We start from the raw sequence: 22,590 nt of genomic DNA on the forward strand, positions 1-22,590 counted from the left end.
ATCCAGAGCACACTCAATACATTAAAGCTTCTTTTTGAAAATTTAAGTAGGTGTGACAGGAGAAAACTGGCTGAGCGGCGCAGGGATTCTAACGTGTCCCTGTAAAGGGTCACGATTTCCTTCTGCATCCCACAATAAATAACTCAAGCTGGCCTCCATTTCCACAGCAGAAATTAGACATTTAAAAAATTCAAATAGGTACCATATGCACGATAAACCTCTCTGGTTTAGTGTTCAAATGCTGCTGCATTCACATTGTTGGAAAATATGTGATTTAGATTCTCCTAGAAGGATATTAAAAAAAAGTTCCTTTAAACTTATTTATCCTTTTCTCAGTGCCACGAAAACAACTATGTAGATTAGTATCTCCTTGATTTAGTTTTAGTTTTTGTCACATYGCACAAATAGATTTACCCTGCGGGTCACAACACTGCATGATAACTGAACATGTCTTTATTTTATCAATCCCCTTCTTTATCTTCCCAAGCAGGAAGATGCTTAGGAAGAGTTCTACTTAAGCAATGACTGCATTTTCCAGTGTGGTCTCATGTGCTGTAGACAAGCAAGCAAGCATTACAGCCAYGTTTTAAAATTTGGCTCCAAAGCTGAGGATTAAGAGGAAAACAACACACCTTTGCAGGGCAATTTCAACTAATGTAGAATTTTACAGGAATGGTCATTAAAATCTGGCTGAGATCTCTAATTATTATTCTACACTGGATTTGCCRTGATAAATACTTAACACAAGAAACAGTTAACACAGGTTTGTTATGTGGCATTGTAGTTCAGGAATGATAGGAATTAAGATAAAGCTATTTGCAGGGCCAGATTTTCTGCTGGTGGAAATTGGCAATGTTCCATTGATTTCAACAGGAATATGTCAAGTTACCCAAGCAGTTAGCCTGTACTTTGCATTCCAGACTCTTTGTATAGCTATGCAATACATATGTATAGCGATTTTTTTACCATCGTTATTTCTTTTGAGAAATCTTGATCAAAGTGGTCACTAAAAGTTGGAATCAGCTGAAGCTAGGCTGACTTCAACAGGCTTTGGACTGGGATATAGGTACTTTAGCCATTGCCAGCTCCTATCTGCGTTAGCTTTATTCTAAAATAGCCTCTGTAGGAGCCAGCGTGATGAGCTCCAGTTCTGTAGAAATCATATTGTGATTCAGTAGTGCTCATGAAATCCTTTTACTGCTTCTGTTTTTTTCTCAAAGTCTGCTTGCAGAGGGAACGCCCAGTTCTCCCTGTAAGGGGCTCTGCACTCGAAGCCCTGCGGCTGCAACAGAAGACAGTTAAAAGGTGCCCGTAGTTTTCAAGATACTGCAGAAGGAACAGAAGCAAGAAAAACCCAGCCAACAAAACTGGAACAGATAGCAAAAGACAAAAGTATTAGGGGAAAAAAAGAAGTCAAAAATTTTTTTCCTCTTGGTTTTGAAAGGCATCATGATATAACTACAACGTTTTTATCTCTGAACTTTCCCCCACCGCCCCGGGGATGAAAAATGCAACTGTTGTCACAGTTCTTTTTAACCTAATAAGCACTAGCTATCTGCTACAAAAAAGTCTTAGTGCTAAGTAGTCTGTCTACCTGCAATCAGGCTGCTGAAGTAAGTGCTTATGTTAAAATGTCCCATCCAGACTTAGTCAGCTCCTAACTATACTTACAATCGGCCGCATTCAGAATTTTCTTCATAGYGTAACTATTTCCCCGCTTAAGCCTCCTGTTACCTCAGTACATCTAAAGTAACTGAAATATCTTCCTACTTGCACCTCACCAGCAAAATCGTTGACCAAACGACAAACCCTGATTTTTTTTTTTCTGGTGACGAGGAGCGATCCAGAGAAAGCACACAGCTTGGTCCCAGGACAGGATTCCTCTCCAGCACACAGAATCCTCATCATCGTCCTACGTGTGAACTGACCAACTTTAATCATTGAGAAACAATACACATAAAAGCACATTATGCCATTTGAAAAGAAACCTGATTCAGAATAATTTTACTTTAATTCCAAATTTCAAACTTATCTTCCAAAGATATTTAGAAAATTATTGTGCTTTTATCAGTGAATAAGATTTAATAATGAAATTTAGAATCATAGAACAATTTRGGTAGGAAGGAACCTAATTTCTAGAAGTCTTTTTTTCCAGATAGAATTGAATATTTAATGTCTTTATCAAACTTCTTGGGTATATATTCTTTTAGAACACTTCTCCTTTTTCCTGGCAATAGAAATTGCAAAAGCAAAGTTCCAAAGAGTACCAGAGACTATTGGTAACAACCAGAAACTAAATTATAACTATCCTGTTTAATCCACATACCACAATAGCATTAGTATATGTATACGTGCACATACCTATGATCGTAATTTTAAGTCAGATAAAATATTTAAAAAAACAAAACAAAACCCAAAAGTCATACTGTTGCAAAATAAGGCAAGTTATTACAGTGGAAAAGCCATAGATATTCTCCCTATAGTACCATCACTAGAATTATTTGTTCCCTGGTTATAATACTTAAATAATTTTACAGCTAAAAATACTTCAGTCACTTTTTGTAAATCATTTTCCACAGTCTGACTKATCATTTGCTAAGTCTGTTAGCAACAGAGTCTACTGCAACATAAATTCACCTTAGACCAGAGCACAAAGATATTGGATTTAGCTCTTAATAAATTCTACAAATTTACAAATATTGTCTTACCTAGGTTTAGCTTTTTAAATAAACATGCTATAAATTAGCTATTCCTTTGAATTCAGAAACTTACACGGGTGGAACAAAATAAAATAAATGCAATTCAGGGASAATGAGTTTTTCTGAGTTAAAATAGTTTATATTGATGTTTATTTTTAGTAAAAACAAGCAAACAAACAAACAAAAAAAAACCTTAGCTTTCAAATATATGTGGCCGCCTGAAGAGATAGCAGAGATATACCATTGCTTTTTAATGGGACAAATATCCATTACACTTGTTTTTAGAAATGGAAGGGAATGCTGTACGCTTCTTTCTTTCCTCTTAGACTAGAATAAAATATCAAGCATAATAAATAACGTGTTCAGCTGCATGGCAGACGCAAATGCTTTTCCTCACGGAGGGAGACCATTCGGCCGCAATGGTGCACTTAAAGTAACAGCTACACTAGGACAAAAGATACGCAGGGAACAGAACACTTGCTTTTAGTGAAAATCTCATTTTGTGCTTGATTTTTTGTTGCAGTCAGTGCATAATGATTTCCCCATCTTCCTTCAAAGAAACCTTCAGTTTCGAAACCGTGCATTGCCACGCGAACCCGGCCTGAACTGCATTGCTCTGAACTGGCTCCGAGACCCTACATTAATACCTACGTATTACACGAAGCAGAGAGTGTGCGGTGCTCTGATTTGAAAAACCTGCTGATAAAGAAGCAGTTTACTTTTTGGCTGAATTGCGTTTCTCCACGCGCAGAACACTGGGTATCACCTTGCGGCAGCACAGTTTGTAAACAGACTGCGCTGCCCTACGTTGGGCACCGCAGCACACCCTTCTCCGTTTGTAAAATCTGGATCCAGTTTTCAAATGAAAGATCATTTGCTGAACATTTATTTTTTACTGTGGAATTACTTTACCAAAGTTCGGCGGATAGGCTTTTTTCAACCTCAGGTTATTTATTTATATTTCTATTTCATTTCAAAATGTTGGTGGAAAATGTTTGTCTGCTACAGGGGCTCCACGTGCTTCTGAAGTGACTGATTCCTGCTGCAGGAGAAGCCCCCGGTCAGCAAGCATGCCCGTCTCGCAAATACAAACACCAGGTAAAAGTGATCTTAAGTATCTAAATGAAGTGGGAATCGCTGCCCCAGTTTCAGAGGTCTCAGATGAGTTGAATTCCAGTCTAATTCAGACTTCAGGGAACTTGGATTTCTCTACACTTAAGATTTGCTAAAGTGAATGATACAGTGTCATGAAAAGACAGACGAGCTAGAACCAACCGTGCCAGCACGAAAGCTGAGGAGGACCAATTTAGTTCTTGCTGTTCTGAGTATCTCTGTTTCATTAAAAACTTACGTGCCTCACTAATCCCCCATTTTCCAGACAACTTACCAATACATTGAGCAGCACCAGTGTCGGGGAGCTGGCCATCTATTCCTGCTTATTTTTTGCTGTCTTCTAACTATTGACCTGAAATGCATCATCTCCATGAAATTTAGTTTCTTTAAAGCTTTTTTTTACGTGAGCTATTGCTCCACTCACCCAAGTATTTGAAGGGCAGTGGCTAATTGCTTGCCAGAAACTCTGGCAAATGTTGTTTGATCTTGATCTGTAGTTAGATAAATAATTTGACACATGAATGTTATCTTTATAAATATGATCAGAGCTGAATATTAAAGAATTTGTGTGTGTGTGTGTGTGTGAGGTGGACTGGAAGGAAGGAGGAAACTTCAGCCTACCACATGTTATCAGGACAGCTGAATGTTTGAGGTTTTTTGTTCTGGAAAATATTCAGGTGAAACATGCTGTGAAAATAAACTTTAGAAGAAGCAAATGTTCACAAAATGTCTTCTAGTAGCTATGATTTAAATTAGTTTCCTGACAGTGGGGTCATTTAGGACAGAAGAAGATAAAAAGTAAAAGCAGCATGAAATTTCACTAACAGTCCAAGTTTTCCCAGCATCCAAGCACAAAGACTTCCAGCAAAGGGGACAGCACCCGGAGCAGCAGAGCTCCCCGTGCCGYGCTACCACAGCCATGGGGCGTCCCACCGACATCCCGTGGGCCGCACGAGTCAGGCCGACGGAGGGGCAGCCCTGCGCCACCCCGGGAGCCCTTCGAGCCCCTCCGGCTGGTACCTCACGCAACMCTTCTGCCCTTCAGCTCGGGGTGAAACTCGAGCACCTTAGAAGCCCTGTGCGCTAAACGAACAGAAACGCTGCAGCTTCGGAGCTGAATACTGACCAACAGCCCGAAGGAGCACTGGAGGTTGAACAGGGAAAGAGAGGAAATCAAATCCAGAAACCGAGTGTCAGTCTCTGTTGCACAATCTGTTTTCACAGAATCAGCTAAACCTGAATTAGAGAATTCCAGTTCGGCTTTTGCTCCGACCACTGCTCTAGCCATGGTATCTGGGAAATGRCTTGGACGCATCTCTGGAGAACAGCATGGGTCCAGTGCTTCCAAAAAGCCGAAGTCARTGCGTTCATGTGTCGGATGCATGTGCCAGTGTAGCCGCCCCAGCTGCACAACACATGATGTGTCAACTGCTTTACATAGGGTGGGTCAGGAAGAGGCTCATTAAAGAGAAACGTTACAGCTCAGCTTGCAACAGCTCCGCATCCTTGTCTAGTTTTATACTGAAGAAAATTACATTGTTTTAAGAAAAGGGTTTTTTTGGATGGAGATTGAAATCAGTACAAAAGGCCCAGATGAGCTGTATATGGTACAATAAATGCAGATATGTTACAGATTTTTCACATCATTAAATCGTTATTGAGGAATAACGTAAATTACTCCGATTTAAGTTTTCATRTAATAGTAACAAATTATTCCAATGACCAACTTCTGATTATTTTACATAGGCAATGAAAGACAACAGTAGCGGAGCCTCAGCCTAGTCATTTCCTTTTAGCTGAAATTCCCTCCTGYTTGGAAAAGGCAATGTCCCAGATCCCTAAAGGCCTGTAGAACTGAATTCCCATGGAAATCACTCAGCAGAGTTGGGAGAAACTTTTCAAAGGTTTTTTATGTCTATCTGTACAAGTAATTGGGGCATAACCTTTGAGATGGCTTTCTGCACAGAAGTGCATTTCCCTTCTTGGATAAGGCAGGCAATGAGACAGCACCTTTTGCAGAGCAAGAAAGCCAAGTGAGGCGTTTCTGGGCTGTGTGARCTTGCATCTGTGGCTACATTTTTTTGGTGCATCTGCTGGGAAACAGTGCTGGAGGGAAGCGAGTTACATCACTTCAGCTGGTGCTGAATTGTCACCATTAAGGACATTCCCCTCAGTGGACCCAAAAGCTATTCCTGAACAAATGAAAAAATCATCATGTAGCTGTTATGGAACATAACCTGTTCTGTCWTACTTTCCCCATCCTTGACCCATCAGTTCTGACTCTTTAACCATGAACTAGGCTACAGTGCACCGCATACTTCTTTGTACAAGGCAATACTGATTTCTGTTTATCTAAAACCTTTAAATCAGTCAAGATGGTGTTATTTTACTCTTCCCTCTGTTTGCTGCGATTGAAGGGGGATTTCACAGGTAACTCATGAGACATCAGCCCAAAAGTGGATTCCCCAGTGTCCARCGGTATCTTCGCTAGTCCTGACTGTCTCTGGTACCTGTCCTTTCTGAAGGATGAAGGATTTGCACAGTGCTAATCCCCGTTACGCAAGACAATCTGCAGCCCATTTGCTATTCCTTTCTGGCTTTATTTTTAACAGGGCCTTAAAACATATTTTTCCTTAAAATGACAACATTCTTTTCTGCCCTCTTTGTTCGTGGGGCTTTGTGCGCTCATAAACAGTTTGAGTTCCCTTCACACCTGCGATGCACATGTGTGCCTGTAATCGCCTCTCTCAGCTGTCCTTCGCTGGTAACTTAGGAGGACACTGTTTATGAAAAGGCACCATCCTTGCCACTGGAATAAACAAAAAACCCAAGCCCAAGATCGATAYTTGTGATAGGAGGATCAGCGTATTTGGGGAAGGGGGAAACCCAAGCCACTATGCTCATCGACCTGCCCAGAAATTGTGGGGTGTCTCTTAATTTTGCACTCTGATATTTGAACTCTCCATAACCTAAATACATCAAAATGCACCAAGAAGAGAAATCCCTGCTTGCATTTCAAATTAATATCTACTGATTGGACATCTCTCCCCATGTTCTTAAACATTTTGCAGTTATTTATTAATGAAGCCATCCAAAATCCTTGGCAAGCAGAGGGGCAAATATATGCTTCCCAGTTTGGCAAACGAAAAAAAAAAATAATAAAGACACCTAAAGTTTTGACTTTCAAATTCATTCTTCCAACTGCCAGAGAACTGTTCCCCCTTCACCACTCTAACCAGATTTTTCTCCTACACTGAATGAAATCCAAAGATAAAGAACACTCTTGTGCTTTTTTGCACTAACAAAAATGGTAATATTTTCTTTTCATTTATGATCTATTCCTATCTCTACTACTTATGCCGAGGTAATACTTTGACCAAGATTTTCATATGCTTATAGACAAATAAACATAAAGGCTGAGAAAGCCCAGGCTCCTATATCTGACATCCTTACAAAATTTTGCACGACCTAGCATGTGTTATACATTCAKGCAGTGCCAACAACCAAAGCTCATATTCCCCCATGTAGCAAAAGATACTCTTTCCCATTCCTCCTTCTGCTCCCTCTACAATTATTGCCACTTCTGTAGGGACAGTGATGGGACAATACCTTCCTTATCCCTCGTGCTGGCCCCACAGTGGGAGCTGAGAGGCTGTRGGGAGGGAAAGTCGACCTGGGATTCCTTACCAAATGGCAAATCTTGCTCAGAGGTGCATGGCAGCATCCTGGATCACCCCAGGCTTTTGTTCCATCCTTCCTTGTGCCTCCCCTTGTTCAGAAAATGCCCCCCAGGAGACTTGTTTCTACTGCAAGGAGTGGAGTGACATACATTAAACTTCCCCGGAGTGATTTCCTGTCTGGAAAGATTGCACTGTTTCTTCCTGCTGTTGGGTTATACTGTGCTCYTCTGGCAGTCCCACCAAAATCAACAGGTCCCCAAAGAAGCCCTCAGTCAATATCACAGAGTAGTTTGGGGGCAGTAAGGTTTGCCTGGTCTTTCAGCACTGGTACAAAATCTTAAGAGAGATTTCCTTCTGCACAGAAAGCTCTACCATCCAGCTAGAYAATGCCACAAACTACAATTTATTGTAGTTATATGACAATAATGAATTGTCATAACACCGTAGTACAAGTCTTTACTCAGTCACTTATCCTTTTAGCAGTAGAAAACAATTGAGACGGAAGTTCACTTGCGATCTGTTGCAGCTGCTGTTTCAAAGGACCCCCTTGGAAAGTAATTTTTAGAGGATTTTTGTTAAAAAGCCATTTCCTTGGCACAGGGTGGAGGTGAGGGGTACCTGAAGATAGCAACAGGGACCAAAACCAAGCACAGAAGTTTGCAAGCATTTCCTGAAGAGCATTTTAAAAGCCCTGTATTTATTCAAACAATTASAAACACATTCAATCTAGCTCAGCAGTTTAGCTCTTCCACCAAAGTTTAAACCAAGCTTTTGATAGATGTTTCTCCTCAGAGCACACTGCCCCTAAGACGACACCTGAGGGAGCATCAGCACTAGGTGCCCCATGGGGAGTACAGAGAAAGGCTGGCAACCTCCTGGTTTTCCTGGCCCTTCCGCTGCTTCCAGTAGTGACTTCCCATTGCTCAGYAGTGCCTGACACTCACTGTCTTTCCCTGCCATAGGAGTTAGTTGAACTGTTTTCTTACGAGTAACATGCAATTGCAAATTAAGCTTTGCTGGGTGCTGTTAACGTACAGCAACCAAGGGTCTAGAAGAACAATTTGCATTCTCGCTGGCTGATCSCATAATGTTCACCTCACCAGTTACGGCATGCAATTGCTTATATGTCATATGGTATCGCTATTACTACCTGAGTGGATGATGAACTGACATTTAAGAATGACAAGTCTGGTAAAACTTTCAGACTGCTAAATACATGAAACATCAGGGGTCCAGGATGTCTTCACATTTGTTTGATGGCTTCCATCATCCCAGGGAATTAATAAAATGACCACCCCCCCCCCCCCAAGGAGAAGAATAATGATGCCAGGCTGTCTACCTCTAAACATTCATGAATTTATCACTAGGTAACACAACAGCTGCACCACCACCTCCAGCCTGCCAGACGGTCCCCTTTTCCTCTGAGCTAAACACAGGAGAGAGGCCAGCTTCCCTCCTGCCATTATTGTTGTTATCCCCTCATGTTATTCACCATAGGCTCCCTGCTCCCCTTGTGAGTGCAGTATGTCAGCTACCTAATCACAATTTGCAGCACTTTCTTCAGTAAGGAATACCACTGTCCTGTCTACTTCTGAGAGAGGAAATAGCCATTTTTGGAGATTTCTCTCCAAATGGCAATTCACTTGCTTGTCTGCTCATTTGGCTACCCATTAGATAGGTATGTGAACTCTCTCTCTCTCGTTTGACTTCTTCTAGTGAAGAAGAAGAAAACCTTCAAACACAAGTTTTCATTCAGTATTAGGAACAAACCAAAAGCCTTTATTTAACCGTTTACACTCTCATGCAGAAAACTTTGGAAAAGAACGAATTCTCACACTTCTGCAGTCTTTCTTACCCCCTTGGAAAACACTGGAGTTGTCCCAGGCACCTTCCATTTGTGGTCTCCTCTTCCACSTGCCCCTGAAGAATGACAGGGGAGACAACACACAAAAGGGAAGAAAGACTTTCCATCTGCTCCTCATCGTATCGAAGAGCAGAAGTAGGAAGCTCACAGCTCAGCCTCTGCGTCTTGGGTAACCTAAGGCCCTAATAGAGAGASACTTCCATGTCAAACCTTTCCTTTCTTAAGACAGGAAACAGGAGAACCTCCCACGCAAGCTGACGACGAACAGGACGGGAGCAGGCTTTCCTCTCTAGCTCTCAAGACAAAAGAGGTGAAACAACGAAAATGGCAAGTCCTGCCCAGTCTGTGATACMCTGCCAGGTCAGGCCAACAGAAACTTCGCGTAGCCATTTCTGAGTCAGCTGCTGCTGAAGACTCAGTGGAGAGACCAGAGGGCTCCTGAGCCCAACCTTCCTAACACCATCCCTTGCTTGCCACTGCACATTGCAGTGGACAATTCTTCTCCTTTTAAACCTATGCTCTGTAAAAACCCACCTTCAATACAGACCATATAAGCAAAAAGCACCCTTTGCATTATACTCCACATCAATGCAGACCTGGTAAGCAGCTCACAGAAAGCCTTGAGACATGCCAGTACATCTGGAGTCAAGAGAGGGTGGTAGAAACGGTTCTCATTAGAGCTTGCAGCATTTGGAAGCCCAAATCCTATTTGTAGTAGCAACTTCAGAAACAGTCTAAGTTATCTGAGATAGGACTTCTGCTTTAAATGAGGACAGGACCTAGATTTCTATGACTCCCTCTAAGTTGACCGGAATACTTGCCACTGGCCACCCAAAGCACCATACCTGTATTCTGGAAAATACTACATCTGTCATTGCCTCCCCCCCCCCCTTTTTTTTTGATACAGCCTAATTTGTTCTGATGCTTTTGAAAACATATTGACCTAAGTTAAGTAAAATTGGATTAGGTTTTGCATTTTGCATTTCTGTTAGTGTTATTTACATATGATTTCCCATCTGCCTCCTTACAGAGAGCTTGCTTTACAGCAAATTACCTAGCTTTAGGATCTTTGCAGGCTGTCCTGACAGGTACCCCATTTTGTGAAGGAGTACTTAGTAAAAGAAATGATTCTGGAGACTGTCCTGCTCTTGAAAAGAAGATAAATGAGTGAGTTTTTTCCCCATAAGATACGTTATTTTCAGAGATGAGATTCCGTGCATAAAAGTTTCCTGCTGCAACGTAAACATATTTGGTTTGCAATTCCAGTTAAATGATCTCCGCTTTAGACATTTAAGACCTGCAGGGAAGAGATCACACTGACGGCAAGTCTCTACTTCATTCATTGCAAGCTGCCAAAATGCACAGAAGTGAACCCTGCCCTCTCATTCATTGGACTGGTGAGTATACTTTTAAAAGCGTGGTTCACACTTACATGATGCACAGGGAATGAAGCAGAGGGCTTGCAGAGCGAAGCAACACCTCATTCTCGAGCGTGTGCAGAGCAGTCCACCTTCGCTGGCTGCTGGAAACGCTGCRAGAGGGCCGTTTGGGCTACATATGTGCAGCACGCAAGTCTCCAAGATTCATTACTGTGCATATGAAAATTCAATCATATCAAAGCTTAAGCTTTAAGAAGGTCCCAAGGAGTTGAACCTTGTGCTTATGCACTTTGAGGGGGAAGAATGAACAACTTTTTTTTCTTTCTTTTTCTTTCTTTCTTTTTTCTTTTTTTTTTTTTTTTTTTTTTTTTTTGTAGCATCACTCTGGACTTTACTTGCAGTAAGAATAAAATAGTTGCTAAATGAGTAAACTCTGTGTTCCTACTACATGTTTATATCCACTCATTTCTGTATCAATAGTTCTGTTTCTATGTGGACTCAAGTTTATAAATTGGAGATAAGGTCAAWCCCAAGAAAACTGTAACTAAGATGAACAAATCAATTATTTTATCTGAAAACTGCTGCTYTTTGGTCATTTGGTATGACTGCATGTAGTCATTCATACTCTTTTTTTTTTTTCCTCTAAGGCATGATGTACAGATATTTCTTCCATCTGCAATACAACATTATATAGCTCATTCTGGAGCAGAGATTTTTGCAATAAATTTGAAACCCCCGCAAATTCACTTATTTCCATATTTCATTATAATTTGAAAATTGATTTGATTTCATGAGATTTTACATAATAATAAACCTGCACACTTCAGTCAAAAAGAGAAAAGTTACACTGAAGAAAAGTGGCAGTTGGGGGACACACAAGATCTTTTTTGGTCAAGTACAGGCTGTGCAATGAAGAGATGAATATTCATGTCCTCCAATGAAAATAAGACTTTTGCAGCCAAAATTCATGTAAAAACAAGCAARCAAAACTTTTTGAGCTTGTCTTTTATGCAGGCCTTTCACATCCATGGATGTGAAGCTCTTAGAAGCTAGTTTCAACCTAATGGCACCAGTACATAGTACTGAAAAAGAAGAATTTTCAAAGAATTGTCCTGGGTTCTTAAACAAAACAAAACAAAAACCTAAATGCACATGGTCCTTTACTGGTGGAGCAAAAGTAGAAAGTCAGTTGCTCTTCTCCTTTCCCCGTAGCATCACGCACACCTACACATCCTCATGCCACAGGTGTCTTATGGCCAGAGCACAGCTACCGCGATGAAGCTCTGGGCAGCAGCCGAGCAGASGTGACTATGCCAGGTCTTGCCCACCGCACCATGGCTCCTGGATGGCCACCACCACTGCAAACGTGTAGGGGAAGCACAAGCTCAGCAGGGGCTTCGGCAGCAAGCCCGAGCAGGAGGAGGAAGTCTCTCCTCCTATGGTATTATCCAAATCATCATTTTTATGTACATACAAAAACTTGTCTGGATATATTGTACAAAAGCCCAGATACACCAAACCCAAAGAGCAAAGGAACTCATGGAAAAAAAAAAAAAAAAAAAAAAAAACCCAAGAAGCTTTATGGGACTCTTCCTTCACAAGATTAAATTCGTCCTACATTTCCAGGGTGGAGCATTTGTAAGTACAACTCTAAAAGGACCGAGGCTTGACTGACAAAACAGTGAGATATTAAATGCTTGCAAGATACATCTGGAGATTAATTAAAATCAAAATTAAACCTGTGCTATACTTGCATCTGCAAAGCATTAATTAACCAAACTTAATGTGTTAATCAGACCTCCTTTTTTGAGGGCAAAATAGTAACATGCTTCGCCATCTTTTGTGCTTTCCATAGACGCCGCTGTCAGACTTCCCAGGCAGAAAACAACTGTCCCTGAGCATTTGCACTCCCAGTAGCACYCTAGAGTCCTTGTTATTTTCTAGGTATTATTGCAATGTTAATAGGAAATAATTGTGGTAAAGCCATTTTATAGGAGGAGCTTTTGCTCTATAACACAAGTCAAATAGTAACAACAGTTATGAAGGGGACACCAAGCAAAACACAAGGAAGGTGATAACACTCTCCACCCCATTTTTGCAACCAGAGACAGGCCACTCAGCTTTTTAGCAAGACTGCTGCCAGTAAACCAGCATGTCTCCCACATTCCTAACAGCAAACAACAGGAGCAAAGAACGCATTCTCTGGTGACCTCTGCAGATTTAGCAATTCTGTTTTTCTTTTTAAAATGCTGTTGCTGGATATAGTTTCTAGGTATTATAATTAAATTATTTTTAATCTCRTGAAGAAATAATTTATACCATCTTGGTCGCTAGCTATTTGAGATATTGTGGTTAAATTTTTGGTATCTTTGGAACATTTTATTGTAACATTCTCAGGCCACTGCAGTCAATTACTACATATCATGCTGTTTTATTTGCTGCAAAGTATCATCCAAGCATTTTCTAGCAAGTCCTTGTGGATAGCTATGTCCTGTTCAAGAAACACATGCATGTCCATGCACTGATAGGTAGGAGACCTGTGCCAACTGCTTTTTCAGTTTGGTTCCGATGGGCTTAAGCCTTCTCACTCAAGGTGCAATAGAAATAAAAAACGCATTTTTAAAAGTAAACCAAATGCATTTGAAACACTAAGGCTTAGCTGATATCTGCCTGGCATGACTTTCCAGTGCTGTAATTTTTCCCAGCTCTTCACTCCTCTCCTCCTTTCCCATAGCTCGTTATCTGCTATTCAGGCACGCAGTCCTGCCGATCCCCCTCTCCTGGCCACCCCAGTTCTTCCCTTTGCCGTGGCTATCTCCTCGTGGCACTTGTRGGAGAGGTGGGAGGGACAGTCCCAGTGCGAAGCACAGACCCAGTCAGCTACTCAGCAGTGAAAGGAAAGAGAAATAGGACTCACTGGGAGAAGAGAGTCAAAAGAATGGTGCTTATCCAGGATTTGGGAAGGCTAGAAGAGGAGAGGGCCCATGGATTAAAGAAGGGAGATGGTTGGAAATAAATTTTGGTAGGTCTCAACCTACTAGGTCATTAAAGGCAATTGAGGGAGAGGTGACCTTGGCACTGAGGAAGGGGGCATATTTGCAGCGATAGAGAAGACTAAAATCCAGAGGCAACAAAATGAAAAAGGTGGTGCAGCGAGTCAGCAGTGCTACACGCTGTCAGATGGCCACGACTGCCAATCGCAGTTACAGTGTGGGGGATTTTCCCTTTCCCATTGAATCCCTATAGGTGAGAGAGCGTACAGGAGAGCTTGTCCCCGCACAGTGGAAGAAGTATCCAACACACAGAAAATTCACTGTTGTTGCTCATCTGGCATTTTTCATTTATTTTCATTTATGATTCTATTCRCCATATTTCATTTATCTGGAGAGCTGATAAACCCATAGCAAGATCCTAAAGCAGCTAGAGCCCCTTAAAGATGAAGGGAGGAACACRTCTCTCCGTAGATCTACATTATTTTCCCTTATGAAAACGCTGCAGACACTTTATGATTCTTTGTGAAAATGGCAAAACATTAAGTGTTTGTGGGAAGTGGAAAACAGGAGTGACCATGAAAGCACAGCTAGAATCTCACTGATTTAGCACATCAGTGCTGCTCATTCTCCGTTGATCCAAGGCAGTAAAGGGAGTAAGAACAGAAAATAAAGAATATTCCTCTGAAAGACATAAAAATATAAGTCTTACTCAAACTCACATTTACCCTGRCTGTCCCTCTAGCAAGCTGGATCAGCTTGCTTTGCTCGTATGAATATTTTCATGAATCTGAACTGGAACTTTGCCTGACAAAGGAGCACAGGATCTATCATTTCTGGGCAGAAGCGCTATAACTACCAGCTGAAATACATCAACACTTCAGATAAACCATGAACCACTTTATCTGTTGATTTATTGCTGATTGAAGATTTCCAACTTGCTTCTAGTCCTGATAATTTKCACAATTGAAAATGTTATATTAATGTATCGATGAAACATTCTGAAAGCATGTTAGTCTATTAGACAAAGTAAGTAAATAAATTGCCGGCTAATGGCCATTTCATCAGTTTTGGTGAGAGTGCTCTGATTTACACTACGTACATGAGCAGAGCATTGAAYGCACACCTTAGAGCTGTCATAGCAGCAAAATTCTATTAATTTCCCTTTAAGCTATACGTCCTCAGATCTTAATAAAAATATTTCCTATCTGTAAAGAAGACACTAAACTTAGTATTACAAAATTAAAAAACTAAATATTACAAAAAAAACAAAAGGTATTCCCATTTTTCACACACAAATCACACTAAGGCAGAAGATTGTTTTAGAAAGAAAAACGTAGGTAGCTCTATTCTTATAACAAATGACATACAAGATTTCAGATCAAAGTCCTACAGCCTAAACAAGCAAGTGCTAATCTAATAAGAGCATAWTTTTTWWAAAAAAAATTTAAAATGCCACATCTTAACTAGTTGAGGTGTGACCCTCACTGATAAAAAATGGAGAAGCTTACCAACCCTTCAACTAGGATGTTACCTTGTTACCAAAGATAAAGCATCATCAGAAGAGTAAAATTTTTTTCTTCATTTTACTGCAGTTCTGTGTTAATTGTCTTGGTTCAAGGGGACAGTCACATCTACAGCCACAATTCTTGGTTGCAAATGCGAGACATTTTCACAGGCTACACTGGCATGAGGCTGAGCAACAAGCAGGGATGGAGTCGCAGCGAGGGAGGGCAAAATCAGCCCCGAGAGCCWCTGACAGGAGGAGAGGTTTGCTCCTCGGGTGCAAAAGTCACTGATTGTCCTGGGGAGTCTTTGCTTGAGGAAGGAGGGGTGAGGCAAAAAGAGGCTCCCACGGGGAGAATTGTACAACACGCTACAAGTAGGGCATCTCAAAGCCTGCGACAGCTCTTCCACCATACGGATGCTAGYAGTGTTATCTCTGACCAGAAGACACCTTGCGCCTTTGTACCAGTAACTGAGAACTTCACTGCACATAGCGCGGATCGGCAAGAAAGGGGCAAATCTTCCACATGCAACTCAYGGGCAGCACAACTTCCTTTCCAGGAACTAGGTGAATTATGATCGCTCATTCTCGATGTACTTAATACACGCTGAAGCGACACGGATGTTGACGTAGGGTAAGGTGGCAACAGTTCCCCGCAGAACAAATGTTATACAGCATGACTGGGGCTGGGCAACGCACTACCCCACRAGGACCTGTGCTGAAACTCATGAGACTGAGATAACACAAATGGGAAAACGGGTACTACACTCYGGCTTTTTGGGAACATACAGAAAACAAAAGAAAACCCAAGAAGAATGTTTGAGAAAGCCTACCATGCTCCTGTATTTCCTCACGGTGATTTAGCCTAGTAATCACTACAATGTGTACTAGGAAGAAGCACAATACTTTAGAAATATGAAACTTTGCCACAGCATCTGTTACTAAACTTTGCTCAGAGGTAAGGAGGGGAGACCAAATTTTCTATGAATTATAAAACAATTGAGTGGCTAGGGAAAGAAAGCTTAGAGGAGTTTAAAACCAAATGTTTTCACACATAAAAACCAAAACTACCACCATTATTGTTATGCATGCACACAAAACCAAATGGTAATATCCAATTACCAGAAGGCTAATGTGAAATCCTTTAGTGAATTCAGTGCATTGCTCAAATCTGCAGCTTCTTCGCTGTTTTAAGGAAAATCTAGGCAATGCCTTCAGGCATTCAGAATTTTTTTGCCATTTTAGTGCTGAATGTTAGCAGCTCCCTTGCTGCCACACTGTCTGTTGTTTATGAAAAGCAGCTGTATTTGGAGGTGCCCCATAGTATAAAATCAGTATTTTCTGAAGATATCAGAATACACCTCTTCAACACCATAACGCACAGCATTCACCTCATCCAAGTTGAGACTTGATAGGGAAGTAGAAGACTGATGGCTTCAAATACTGGTTTATATTTTACTACAAAGATAGTTGAAAGAAGAACGTTTTCTTCAGACCCCCAAGAATCCAAGCAGGGTAAAAGGGAAAGAAGGCAGCATAATTCACAAGTAAGTTACGGTCTTTTTCTCATAAGGTTTCTATAACCTTATCTTTTTTACTTCCATTCCWACTTTCTTCCCACATATTAAAGACTATCATTCTCTGCTTATCTCAACTGGACATAACSAAGCAAAACTTCCAGAACCACAAGAGCGTACACTGGACAAGAAGCCTGGAATTTGTTTTCTGTCATATTAATCAGATAAAAATGTCCTAARCCATACCTCTGGGACAGCATGTCTTTTCATTCTCACCATTAGTCTTTCACAGAAGAAGGTATCAGAGATCAGCTTTCTAGGTGTGATTTTTAAAAGCAAACTTGTTTTACCACTGGAAACACAGTTTTCATTTTAGGCTCAAATTTTTCTTGCCTATTCAAATTTAATTGACTTAGTGCTGAAAGAGTTAACAAGCAATTTCTTCCTCTATTTCCAGCAGTCCTTTGAAGGATTCCAAGGAGAAATGCTAAAGATCATTTCTTTTAGATTACTATTTCTTTTATCAATTATTAATCCTACAGAGAAAAACAGAAGGTTTAAAACCTCCTTACTTCCACTTGCACAGCTCTTAGTACCTGTTTTAAAATGATATTGTTCTAGACAACTCTGATGAAGTAAATTAATTTAATTAATAAGACTCAAAAAAGAACAGGAGAAGAGGACTAGCAATTAATTGTGTTTAGCAACAGACAGAGACTCATGCAATTAAGTGATGTCCTACCTCTCCTTGCCGGTGATAGTGCTTTGGAGGTTTTCCCATCTGTTCTAGCATTTTGCCCTTCTTACTGCTAACAAGCGTTAGTCCCTGGTGGATGGCTGCAGATCTGTTGGTTGCCTGAGTTGGAGCCTCCCCCATCAGGGTGGACTTGATGGAGTTCACCTTGGAGCTGGAGCTGTCTAGCTGGGAGCTCTCCACGATCAGGACCGCGGCTAGTAAGAGGAGACAGCAGGAGCACTTATTCCACATCAGCACGATCATCTCCCCTCCCCCCAAAAGGATTCTATCTTTTTTTTCTTTTCTTTTCTCTCTTTTTTTTTTCTTTTTAAGGTAATGAGAAAAAGAGGCCAAAAAAAAAAGATTTTAAAAAGATCTCCCAGAGCTGTTAATAAAGCAATAGGTTTCAATGCCACACACTCAAGGAACTGCTGTTCTGAGAGACAGAGGGGAGGGGAGGAAAAAAAAAGAAAAAAAGAAAAAAAGAATCCCCTAGGAAAAAAAAATGTGTCAAGTCTATAGGCACTGAGCAACTATCAGGTCTGTGCAATGATGGCTTTTTCCTCCAGGTTCTTGAGAAGTCCAGGAAATTCTTTAGTAACTGAGAGCAATAAACTATGAGGCAACTGCACCCAGGGCAGCTCCCCACCAGCGCAGTCACCCAGCACGTTTGCTTAAGCTTCGGAGGAAGAGCGAGTTAGTTACTGCCCCCCACTCCTCCTCTCTCGCTGCACAAGCCAGCAGAGAGGAAACTCAAACCAGATCCAATCCAAGCAGCACCGGCAAAAGCTGGGCTTAGCTTTCTTTCTCTCTCTCTCTCTCCCTCTCCCCCCCCCCCCCCGCCTCTCTCTTTACTTTTTATTCTCCTCCTCCTTTTTCTTTCTTTTGCCTCAGCCTCTGCAGCCGGCGGGAGCCAGCGCGCCCCGTCCCTCGTCGCCTCCTCCTGCGGCRTGGCCGGTGCTGGGCGAGGGGCCACGGGGGGCATCCAGCGGCGGGGCAGGCCACGTCCTGGGGCCGGGCGCCCCGGCCAGGCTCGGGGGCGACGGCAGAGCCCCGGGCGGCTTCCCRCGCTGCCCCGCGCGCTCGCACGGGGGGCTCCRGCGGTCTCTCGCTGCTCCCCTCTCTCGCTGCCCCCTCTATTTTATAGCCTCCGGCCGAGGGTCTCCCTTCCCTCCCTCCGCCCCCAGCTCGGAGGAGTGACACGCTGCGCGCCACGCTCCTCCAGCCCCTCCGCGCTGCTCCCATCCCGCCTCGGCGGGGAGGCGGACGCCGGCGCCCCTGTCCCGGTGCTCCCGGCACGGCGCCGGGCGCGCGGGAGCAGGCCGGGCCGCGGGGCGCAGCGCGCCGTGCTCCCGGCCCGCACAGCCCCTCTGCCGTCCTCCCCAGGCACGGAYGCCGCTGCCTGAGCAAAGCGCGCATCAAAGCGCGCCAGCTCCCCGAAACACGGGGACGTACAAAACGCGCCGGTCCCGCAATGCTGCGAAAGCACGGGGCTGGCACGCTACCTCCTGCCGCGTCTGATGCCCGAACCTGTGAACTCCAAAACGCGTAAAGAGGTGCAGCCGCTGACGGTGCGCCGCAGCGCTCCTAAACGTGGCTTGTCTCGGTGCCACTAACAGCCCCAGCGGYTTATTTTGCACCCGTCTCCTCCACGGCTTTGGCACGAGACCGCATCCCACGGCGGCGGTACACCCGGGCGCCACCGGCTGCGCCCGCACGCCGCGGGCACCCGCGTCGCGGCCACCGCACCGAACCGCCCTGCGTCGAGGAGCGGGGACGGGGCGCGCAACCGGCAGGACTCGGCTGCAGCCACCTCTCCGCTTTCTGCTCTGCGAAAGAGAGCACCCTGGGGCAGCTGCGYACCGTGGCGGAGCAGCTACAACCCTTCTCCTTCCCCTGGGTAAGTGAAAGGAGGGAAAAAACAGGGAGAGGAGCAGCTCTCCTGCTATCTCAAACATTCATATACGGGCAGGAACGTACCTGGGGACAGGAATGAGAGTTTTCTTGTTTTTCCCTCTCCTGATGGACTGCTGCTCCTGAAASCTATCAATCCTTCTCACTTGCATCTCTGTAAATGGCAGAGTAGGTAAAATAATAAYAACAATATTAATAGCAATTTAAATGTCATTTCCCTTCCTACTTTTCAGTTGGTAGCTRCGTCGGGACATTGCTACGGCAGAGACACCGGAGGGGAGGTGCGGAGCACCCGCGCTGCGGCGTCGCCGGCCGCCAGCGCTCCGGCTCTCTGCGAGCGGGGGCAGCAGCTCTCTGCAGCGCGGCTTCRGTGAGATTTTTAAAATATTGTCTATCACATGTTTGCTAGCAGCGTGCCCTATTTCAGCATTCCTATGAARCAACAACAACAAAAAAGCATCTTCTAAAGAGATTAATTTTTATCTTTTTCCACAGCTCAAACCTGAGGTCTGCCTGTAGGCACTTAACCCCATCTCACAAGGGAGAATTTTTTTTTTTTTTTTAGGATCTTTTTTTATCTAATGATCTCTTTTCTTAGGAGATCTTTATTTATTTATTTATTTAAAGTAACAACTAAAAAGACAAATCAGACTCCAAGACTGGATTTTAAACTGATCTAGCATGGCATCTGCTGTGACTCAAGCTTCAGATGAGCTCACGTCATGGTTTTAAAATTGAAAACAATTTTACTTGAGTTCAGAAAATTAGATGCAGAATTAAAATTTCACTTTTCCCCTTACTCAGCTTCACAGGGAGTACGAAACGAAAACAAACTCCRTTTTCTTCCCGAGGATAAAGATACTGTGGAGAACACTTATGCTATAATTCATATCTGATACTGATATTCTCCATGCAAACCACAATCACAAACCACAAGCTGCCTTAGCTTAATCAAATTTTTAAAAATATAAAGTGGCAAATTTTTGCTAGCTTATCACAAAATCGGACAAGCAAAATGCCATCTTCCCTCYGCTAAGACCAGTGTTTGAACTCTGAGTGGATCTGGACTATTGATTAAAATATACGGGAGGTCGCGTTAATTCACATTTAAAACTGTSACCGTCTCCAAAATGCTTTATGCGGGGCAGAACACTGTGGTCCACGTCCAGCTGCGCTCTGAATCTGCTGACTGTTTGTTAACTTTGGTGACAGCAATAGCAAACCTCGCAAATTATAACTTTTTTGGATGTTATCCTCTTGTGCGCACTCAACAAATGTCTCCACTCACTTGTCTTCTCTTCACTGAGGACTATAAGACCATATATTGTGTTAGTATTTCACTACTACAGATAATCTCAAAGAAGAAGCAAAGAGAAAAACCACACCAAGAACAACACCTTGTTTTTCTTTTACACAGGAAGCAATAGAAATATATGAGGCAGTGATGCCTCCACTAAACTCAGTTTGAATAAGGGAGGATTATAAAGAGAAGAAAATAAACAGACGAGACACACAGACAGAATCCACAACAATAAAAAAATACAATACGATGATCTCATGCAAGTATCATTCAGGTCTACTTGAAATAAATAGATGTGTGGTGTTACAGAGAAGGCACATACCACCTCTAAAAGGACTGGGCTGTAAGTCAACTATGTTTAAATTACTTTTTTAAAATAACTAAATATAATTAAATTAATAACTGTAAACAGCAAGCCAAATTCCTTGATGTAAACAAGAGTCCCCATAAAGTCATCCCCTCTATAAATCTGAAAAAAACCTAAGGAGTAGCGCTCAAAGATTTTCAGATACTTAAGGACAGATGTCCAAACKCATTCTTGTAATCAGATTCAGCTAAAAACGAAGTTAATCAGTTGGTTGGATTCACCTAAGTTTCAAGATATTAATCTAAAATTTGCTGGGAATGGAGCTAGGTGTCCACCCAAAAGGGCAAGACCTCTTTGATAACTCACTTCTGTGCACCGCAGATAGCTTGCAGCACCTCTGAGGAAATGCAGGTAGGTTTCGCTTCGCTACCCCTGACGGACCAGATCCTTCCTGTGGAAATAACAACCCACTTCACTGCAAGGTAACGGCCGCGAGAGCAGCGTCCTGCTCCAGGCTAGAGGACAGGTCAGAAGTGGATGGAGAAGACACTGAAGTCATGCTTTGATGTTGGGGGGACCGAGGGGGAAGCTCTTCCTTTTTTCTAACCAGAGCACGAAGGTAACCACGAGATCTTGTGCTACTACAAAAAACGTTGTGTAGAGGATAGACAATACTGCTGAGAAACAAACTATTTGGTATTCTGTTCTTTCCACTTTTAACCAGCATTCAGCCCATCCCTTGAATACTCCAAACTGGGCAAATTTCGTCATGGATTTTCTGTGCTACTCATTGTAAAAATTCCTACGTGCTTTAAAGACAAAGTTATTTCACAAAACATACTTGAACAAAACAGTACTGAGGCAAAAATATCAAGAGGCACCCCTGTTTTTCAGATTTGTGATCATGCTACTACAATCTAGATTTTCAGTGATGTGAATTTTAAAAACGTCTAAGTGCCAAGTGGAAGCTACCAAAGAAACCAGCTACCAAACGCCATGGGCACTAAGTGCACAGTGTGCATTAAATGCTTTTTAAAGGTCAACTCACTATTTTACCCAAAGGCCACTATACTACTGAGGATCAGGCAGAGAGAAAGAGAAAGGTTAAAAAGTAACCACGGAGTTTGTGTCCCCAGTTTGGATGGACTAAAGCTCACGTATTTTGTTAGGGATCAGATAAACAACTTTGAGCAATATAGTCTTCTGCTCCAAACCACGTTTTGCAACTAGTGGTACAGAATAACAGAAAAAGCATTTCCCTGCAAACCACAGTAAGCAGCAAATGCCATGAAACACAGGAGATGATCACTGCAAATCTCTCATAAAGTAGTGCATCACTGAGACCGAACCTGTTCCTGACCGCAGCATACGTTACCACAAATCTTCCTCTGATCTGCAGCCAGCGAGAAACCGTCACTTCCAGCCCTTCCTAAGGGAGCTCGCAGCGTGCCAGGAGGTGACGAGGCAGCGCGCTCGAGGGGACASACGGTCACCCTGACCCTGGAGGCAGGTTATTTGGAGGTTCCCACGCTGAAACGGCTAATTCCTCCTGCAGGTTTCAAGGCAGYCCCAAAACTAGCTTTG

The 22,590-nt window shown here is 42.7% G+C and overlaps 1 protein-coding gene across 1 annotated transcript in view; it reads right to left on the reverse strand.

Annotated features, from left to right (window-relative positions):
• Positions 1-17,802, reverse strand: part of DKK2 (dickkopf Wnt signaling pathway inhibitor 2) — a 38,359-nt gene extending 20,557 nt beyond the window's left edge. The window contains exon 1 of the mRNA XM_085325608.1: positions 17,492-17,802. Within this exon, the coding sequence (XP_085181734.1) occupies positions 17,492-17,749 (258 nt within the window). The 5' untranslated portion in view covers positions 17,750-17,802. The remainder of the gene's footprint in view (positions 1-17,491) is intronic.
• Positions 17,803-22,590: the final 4,788 nt, after the last annotated feature.

Source organism: Rhea americana, unplaced genomic scaffold (genome assembly GCF_003343005.1).
Source record: "Rhea americana isolate MKP2758 unplaced genomic scaffold, rheAme1 scaffold_99, whole genome shotgun sequence".
Classification (NCBI taxonomy): Eukaryota; Metazoa; Chordata; class Aves; order Rheiformes; family Rheidae; genus Rhea; species Rhea americana.